The following is a 7,349-nucleotide window of genomic DNA, read 5'->3' on the forward strand; positions in this document are numbered from 1 at the left end:
AGGGTTGGAGCCTGGCGCCCCCTGGTGGCACAATGCAGCCTCTGCCGCCTCGCCACCCTCGTTTTGCAAAGTGGGCCCAGGGCCAGGGCTTGCCCAAACAGACGCACCTCCCAATTTGCTTTTGGGATGTAAACTGTGTCCGGTGAAGCATTATTGTTCTTCTTGTTACCAGAAATCAGAATTGAGAAAAACAAGGGGCGCCTGGGTGGCTCGGTCACTTAAGGGTCAGACTCTTGGTTTCAGCTCGGGTCATGATCCCAGGGTGGTTGGTGAATTCCAGCCCCGCTTGGGGCTCCACGCTGCCAGTGTGGAGCCTACTTGGGATTCTCTCTCTCTGCCCCTCCCCCACTAGCTCGCGAGCACGCTCTCTCTCCCTCTCGGAATAAATAAAAACTTAAAAATAAACAAACAAAAGAATTGAGAGAAACAAGGCAGAACACTGACATTTACTGAGACTTGCTTTTTTATCCTGTCTTGCGGAAAAGCAAAACTCAGAGAGGTGGAAAAAGGACTCTTGCCCAGGCTCACACCAAGCCAGCAGCAGAGCCAGGATGTGGACGTCCCTGTAGCCCAGCCAGTTACTGCTCCTGGGCCTGAGCTGGGGAGGGGGCTGGGGTTGAGGAAGGGGCGCTTAGTAGGGCAGACCCAGCGGCTCCTGGGGGGTGCAGGTGAGGCGGCACTGCTGGGATCGTGGGGTGGGGATTCTGAGCCAGAACTTGAGTCTTACGCAGCTGTGTGGTCTCGGGCAGGTGTCTTCACCTCTGTGAGCCTCACACTTCTTGGCCAAAAGGTGGGCAATTATAACGATACTTTGACAGCCCCGCTTAGGAAAAAGGAGTCCAGATTTTGGAGTCAGGCGTTGTGTTAAACTCTGGATTTGCCAAGGACGAGTTACGTGGCCTGAGGCTAGTTACTTAGTATCTCTGAGTTGGTTTCTGAGTCCGTGCGAGGAGTTGTCGCAAGGACTCGGTGAGTTGATGGGGCTTGGAGCACGCTGGAAAATTCAAGGCTTTGCAGATGATGCTGGTTTCATCAGTGCCTTGGAAAGGAGCTCTGGGAAATGGGTCTGGCACCCGATCCCCCCACGCCAGTTCCCCCGACCCCAGTCATATCGGTTCTCAGGTTCACCCTACACACCAGCGGGGAGAAGGTTCCGCCCTGCCTGGGTCCCCACTCCTTCCCACACTGTCTAGTTACCTCAGGCAACTGCCCTGTTCCCCCTTTGTTCTCCTCACGACCTGGAAAGGAAGTCCAGACTCGGTCCTGGAGTCTCCTACCCAGAGCCTCAATCTTAGGCCCCGAGGGATTTCATCTGAGAATCCCAGTTAATCCCCAGGAGGCCTGAGGGGCTGTCCCAAGGCCTACGACCAGAGCCTTTCAGTCATCCTGAGGTCCTAGAACCCACGTCCTCCTGGAACCAAGCCTGTGATGGTGCCTGGGCGGGGGGCCCACGGGAGACTTACCGTGGTTCACTTTTACCTGTTATGCGGCTGGCCTGGCACCCAACACTGCCCTGGCCCCCTCCCGGCCCTGGCCCCAGGGCTGGCGTTGTGGGTACCAGGGAGATGGTGGGAGGAGGGGTGAGGGCAGGGGAGTGAGAGAGGCTGACAGGAGGCGGGGACTCTGGGGGGCTGAGGACTATAAAAGGGTACGGCTGAGGGGCCCGGGCACCCTTTGGCTTGAGGCAGGCGTGTGCGCGCACTCAGGACTCAGGGTAAGCGGTCTCAGCCGGGGTGGGGGCCAGCCTCTGCAGACTCCTTGGGCCTCGGGCCTGGGATGGGGGAAGGACTTGATGCCTTGCAGAGCAGGGGTGGGTGTCGGGGGTTCTGAGGTCCTGCTTGGAGTGGACTCTACACCTGGACGAATCTGCCACCCTGGAAGAGCAGTCTGCTGACCAGAAGACAGAAAACGTGTGCGGGGAGTGGGTGGTGGCCACGCACACAAATGTGCGTGACCATGACCTCGGGGGGGGGGGTCTGACCGTGCAACCGTGCCTATCAGCTGAGGGTGACACGGGCGACAGCGTCCTCTCCAGGACCTGTACCTGGATGTCAACCCTGACGGCGGAGGGGGGCGGCAGACCCACGGGCTGGGGATTTCTGTCCTTGGGTTCCCAAGTTCATTCTGTGTGCTCCCACTCGGTCGGTGAGCTGGAGCACCCCTACATCCCACCCCGCGTCTGCCTCCTCAGAGCCACAAGGTTCTGGATGTCGTGAGCCCTGGCTCCCCTGCCCCACGTCCCCCACCTTCTCTGCCACACTTTCGACTGTGCCGAGGGCCTGGCTGAGCTCCGGCTGCTGGGCAGGTCATGACCTGGCTGTCCGTGCTCCCCCAGGGCAGGGTCTAGCAGGTGGGGTGGTGGGGGCCGAATAGCCCTTCACTCTGCCCCTTGGTCCCCAGGCTTGGACAAATGAGTGATGGGCCAAGGGGTCGGGCAGGTGGACTCAGCTCTGCCTCTATCCGCCTGCTCCTCGTTCCTCAGATGCCTGTCGCCCGCCGCTGCCTCTCCCTGCTGCTCCTGTCCGCCTGTGTGGCTCTGTTGCTGCAGCCACCGCTGGGTGCCCGGGGGGCCCCGCTGGAGCCGGTGTACCCGGGGGACAATGCCACGCCGGAGCAGATGGCCCAGTATGCGGCCGAGCTCCGCAGATACATCAACATGCTGACCAGGCCCAGGTGTGTGCGCGAGAGAGGGAGAGAAATCCCCGTCCCCGCGGCCCTGGCCCACGAGCCCAGCCATGCTCTTGGGAAAGCAGAGCATATCTACTGACCAGGCCTGGAGCCCTGGGCCCTGGGTGGGATGGTGCCCAAGGGTGGGCATGAGGCGGGTAGGCTGGCCCCTGGGCACAGGTCTTCCCGCCCCCTGCCTCTCCACCTGCCCCCTCACCAGGTATGGGAAAAGAGACAGAGGAGAAACGCTGGACATCTTGGAGCGGGGCTCTCCCCACGCAGCTGCCCCCAGGTAGGTTTGCTTCCCTGCTGTGTGTGCCCAGGTCCCCGGGGGCTGTAATGGGGGTGGGGGGAGGGGAGAACACAGGCCCAGAGTTGGCCTGACGTCTCTGGAGGGCGCAAGGACTGTCCACCCCCACTGCCATGTCCTGCCCTCTTCTCACAGGGAGCTCAGCCCGATGGACGTGTAATGCCACCGCCTGCTTCCTCTGGCTCCAAGGGCAGTGCCGGCCCAGCTCTCCCCTCTGCGCCCTTGGCAATGGCCAAAGCTTGCTCCCCGCTGCTCCTCCGCAGACTAAATAAAGCAAATCAAAGTCACAGCTTCTCTGTGTGTCTCTGTGGACCCCTGGGGGGGCGGGGGGGGGGAGGAGCAGGCCGGCCAAATGCTCAGGAGAGAAAGGGGGAGGGGAGGGAGGCGAAGAAGGGAAAGGAAGGTATTGCCAATGATCCAGAAGGTCTGTGGGGTCTTCAGAGCCCTTCAGCTCCTCCTCCCCACTTCACAGAGGGGCAGGCCCAGGGGAGGCAGGGACTCCTTCAAGGCCATTCAGCAAGTCAGTGAGGCTTGAATTTTCCCATTTCAGCACTTTAGACTTTCCTGGTCAACAGTCTGATGACAGCCCTGCCCCTAAACGTATCCTCTCCTCCACCAATTCTTTCCTACACCCAGGCAATAGGTGAAGTACTCATTTATACTAAAGTGTCCTTGGGGCGCCTGGGTGGCGCAGTCGGTTGAGCGTCCGACTTCAGCCAGGTCACGATCTCGCGGTCCGTGAGTTCGAGCCCCGCGTCAGGCTCTGGGCTGATGGCTCGGAGCCTGGAGCCTGTTTCCGATTCTGTGTCTCCCTCTCTCTCTGCCCCTCCCCCGTTCATGCTCTGTCTCTCTCTGTCCCAAAAATAAAAAAAACCCCAAAAACCAAAAACCAAAAAACGTTAAAGTGTCCTTAAAGTGTCCTTGACACGGGGGGGGGGGGGGGGGGGGGCAGGGGCAACGGCCCAGCCCTGAGGAATGACTGGTGCTAAGTCATGACTGGTGCTGCATCAGCGGCATTAAGAGCCACCCTTCCCTGGACAGGTCAGAGACGTGTCACTGTGCATGTTCAGTAGGAACACGGCTCATCAGGGGACGCGGGGCCCGGCAGAAGCATGGCCGGTGGAGGGGGACTGTGACAGGGAAGGATCTGGAGATGGGGTCATGTGCAGACTGTTGGGAAAAGGAGCTTACCGTGTGCCAGGCGCATTCAACAACACTGTGAGGGAGATAATGTTAGCCTCACTCTACGGAGGACGAAACCGAGGCTCAGAGAGGTGCAGCCGCTTATCCAAGGTCCTGCGCAGACAACAAGCTAGTAATACAGGGCTATGGCATTGGCTATAGAATCAGATGAACTTGAGTCTGATTCCAGGATCTGCCACTTTCTGTCTGTGTGCTTTGGGGCAGGGCTATAACCTCTCTGAGCCTCAGATTCCTCATCTGTAGAGTGGGAAGGATGACAGGGTTGTCGTGAGCATGATGTGAACACATATAAAACACTTAGCATGGTCCTCGACCAGGTAAATGCTTAGTAAATGGGAGCCTTTGAGGGGCAGACTGGTTTGCAGCTCCTGGCCAACCAGCTGCATCCACAAAGCATGCTAGAAAGATGAGCAGAGAGGAAACACACGAAGCTGCACTTTCTGGAAGAGGGTGACGGTGAACTCCGCGTGGCTCCTGGATGGGGCTCTGGAGGGCAGGCTTTCCGTGATGAGAAGGAAGCGTCTTGGAAGGACCAGAAACTTAAAGAGAACTTGTCCTGAGAAGTAGTGAAATCCTGGTGTAGGAGCTGCTCACGCAGCTGCAGGAGGGGAGGCCGCAGGGGGAGTCGGCCTTCTGGGAGGAGGCTGGGTTAGCCGAGAGTTCCAGCCACCCCCAGGAGTCCAGTCTTCGGCTTCCACACTCTGGTTCCATGAGGCTGAGGACCCAGATTCTGCCCCAAGGAGGCCTGCACTGAGGATAAGTCTCGAGTCTCGGTGGGCCCCAGTGGCCTTCTCCAGCCCTTGCCCTTCTTGGACACCTTGAGTAGGTGGGATGGGATAGTGTGTGTGTGTGTGTGTGTGTGTGTGTGTGTGTGTGTGTGGCAGCTATGAGGCAAAGGCATGGCTGAAGGTGATTCTCAAACCCAAGTGGGTGGATGGGAGGGAGCTGGTTTCAGCAGAACAAAGTCTGAGTTTGGATGACGGAGGCCGAAGCCCCAGAATTTTCTCTGGCAGCTAAGGGGATAGGCTCTGAACAGGCAGAGAGGTAGACACTTCCCCGGGGCGGGAATTAGGATCCTGCTCAGGACACACTTGTGTGTGAGAATTGGCTCAGGAGAGATGCTTCTGCTGCTGACAGCCCCTGCCCCTGCCCAGGCCTTCTGATGGCCACCAGCCCCCAGAGGAGAGTGGCACCCTGGCACCCAGCTTCTCAGGGACAGGCCCCAGGCTAGGCTCCTGCCTCTTCCCCTGCTCTGCTCATCGCCAGAGGGGCTGAGGCAGACCTGCAAGGAAAGGCAGGACACATTCTTTACCCTGAGGGGCAGGCAAAGGCACTGCGGCTTGTTCCTGTGCCAACAGGGACATCTGGGCTAGCATCAAAGCTTCTGTGTGTGGCGGGGGGAGGGGGAGTCATGGCTGAAGCCCCTCCTTTGAGGTTGCTGGGACCGGCTCCTCTCACCTCTGCTCGCCCTCTAGTTAGAGCCCCCCCAATGGTGCATGTGTGTAAGGTGAGGGCAGGTGGCTGGGCTGCAGGGAGAAGGCGTGGAAGAACCGCAGGGGAGTCTTCTTCACTCGCAGTAGGCACTCCAGGGTCCCCTCTCCCCCTTGAAGGACAGGTCCCCTTCAGCCTATGGCCCCCAGAAGTCACCCCCCCAGAAGTCACCAAAGCAGTAGAAAGATTTCTCTTTATTGTTCTCACTGGGGGTGGGGGAGGTGGGCAGGTAGGAGTTAAGGCTCCTCGCGGAATATAAAGCCGGTCGGCGGGCGAGGAGACTTGAGCCAGGCATCTAGAGGTCAAGGCCCGGCCTGGAGAAGGAAGTCCCTGCGGCCCGGTATCCCCACCCCCACCCCATGGGCTTCCTCTCCCTCCAGCCCAACCTGCCCCCAGTTCTGCAGCTCCCGATTGATCCATCGATCGATCGATCGGTGCCAGCCTGCCCAGGTTCTCCTACCTGGGGCCCTGGGAGGAGGTCAGTGGTTAGGGTTTCCCGGTGTTCTGTTGGGGAGGTTTCCTAGCATTCTCTGGTAGCGGTTTCACGGTGTTTGCTGGTGGACTTTTTGTGGTGTTCGCGGCATTCTTGGGGTTTTTAACGTTTTTAGATTTCTTGGGGTCCTTAGACTTCACGCTGGGGAACACACGTCTTTGCACAGATCACGGGGCGGCCAGGAGCGGTGGGTGGGGGTGCGGGTGGCGTCCGTTTCCTCCCCCACCCCCACCCCCTCCGTCCTCCCTCCCGCTCTCTCCCCCCCGCCCACCTGCTGTTGAAGAGCTTCTCCAGGTACTTGTTGAAGTGGGCGAAGTTGGAGAGCCAATCTGCCGCCCTGGGCCCGGGGGGGCTGCGGCAGCCGCAGTTCCTCACCCAGGGCGCCCCGGGGCCGCAGCAGCAGCAGCGGCACCAGGCACACCAGGACCAGTGCGCACGCGCAGCGCAGAGACGGCGTCTGGGGGGGGGGGGGGGGCAGACAGAGCCGCGGGGGAGGGGCGTGTCACGTGACGCCCACGCCGGGGGGCGTGGCCGGGGGGCGTGGCCGGGTGGGCGAGGCCCGCGCCGGCGCTCAAGCTCAGTGGCGCGTCTGCCTGTGGGACGCACACAGGCGCGCGAGGCCGTCAGGGACATCCCGGTGCCCGGGTGTCCCGACCGAGAGGGGCGCAGCTGGACCCGCAGTGATGCGCCTGCGCGCGCAAAGCACCGGGGAAACGCGGCTGGCGGGGATGAACCGGGACGCGCGCCCTCGGATGGACCAGGAGGACTGCGTGGAGCCAGCGGTCAGCTCCCCCCCTCCTCTCTCTCTCTCTCTCGCCTCCTTGCTGTTCCTCAAAAATGCCAGATAGGCCGTTCTCTGCCTGGAAGACTTCCTCCAGGGGTCCGCAGGGCCAACTTCCTCCCCGCCTCGGGCATCAGCTCAAAATCAACCTCCTAAATGGGTCCTACCCCTGTTTACAATTGCAGCCCATCCCTTCATCTGGTTTCCCCCTCCATTTCACCTTTAACCTTTATATCCTGTGCTTTTAAAAATTGTCTTCATCTCTCCCAAGAGGCACGCCCCGCCCCCGGCCAGTGGAAGCACCATCACCCCTGGGCCTTTTGCCTGTTTTGCTCACGGATGTAGCACAAGCACCTAGAACAGTGCCTGACGCTTCGCAGGTGCTCAATAAAACATGTTACGTG

At 60.3% G+C, this 7,349-nt stretch overlaps 1 protein-coding gene and 1 long non-coding RNA gene across 3 annotated transcripts; one reads left to right on the forward strand and one right to left on the reverse strand.

The window, feature by feature from the left end:
• Window positions 1-1,659: 1,659 nt before the first annotated feature.
• On the forward strand, window positions 1,660-3,264 carry PPY (pancreatic polypeptide). The gene is made up of 4 exons (XM_058704387.1): window positions 1,660-1,714; window positions 2,483-2,673; window positions 2,888-2,959; window positions 3,113-3,264. Exons 2-4 carry the CDS (start codon window positions 2,483-2,485, stop codon window positions 3,135-3,137), a joined length of 288 nt encoding a protein of 95 aa, XP_058560370.1. The 5' UTR covers window positions 1,660-1,714; the 3' UTR covers window positions 3,138-3,264.
• A 2,582-nt stretch (window positions 3,265-5,846) lies between these two features.
• LOC131497717 (uncharacterized) lies at window positions 5,847-6,564 on the reverse strand. Of its 2 annotated transcripts, XR_009255105.1 has the most exons (3): window positions 6,436-6,549; window positions 6,132-6,305; window positions 5,847-5,966 (listed from the first exon to the last, which is right to left on the reverse strand). It is a non-coding gene; the product is annotated as an uncharacterized LOC131497717 (long non-coding RNA). The 2 variants fall into 2 exon arrangements; XR_009255104.1 differs by having other exon boundaries at window positions 5,847-6,305; window positions 6,436-6,564.
• Window positions 6,565-7,349: the final 785 nt, after the last annotated feature.

This window comes from Neofelis nebulosa, chromosome 16 (assembly GCF_028018385.1).
Source record: "Neofelis nebulosa isolate mNeoNeb1 chromosome 16, mNeoNeb1.pri, whole genome shotgun sequence".
NCBI classification, from domain to species: Eukaryota; Metazoa; Chordata; class Mammalia; order Carnivora; family Felidae; genus Neofelis; species Neofelis nebulosa.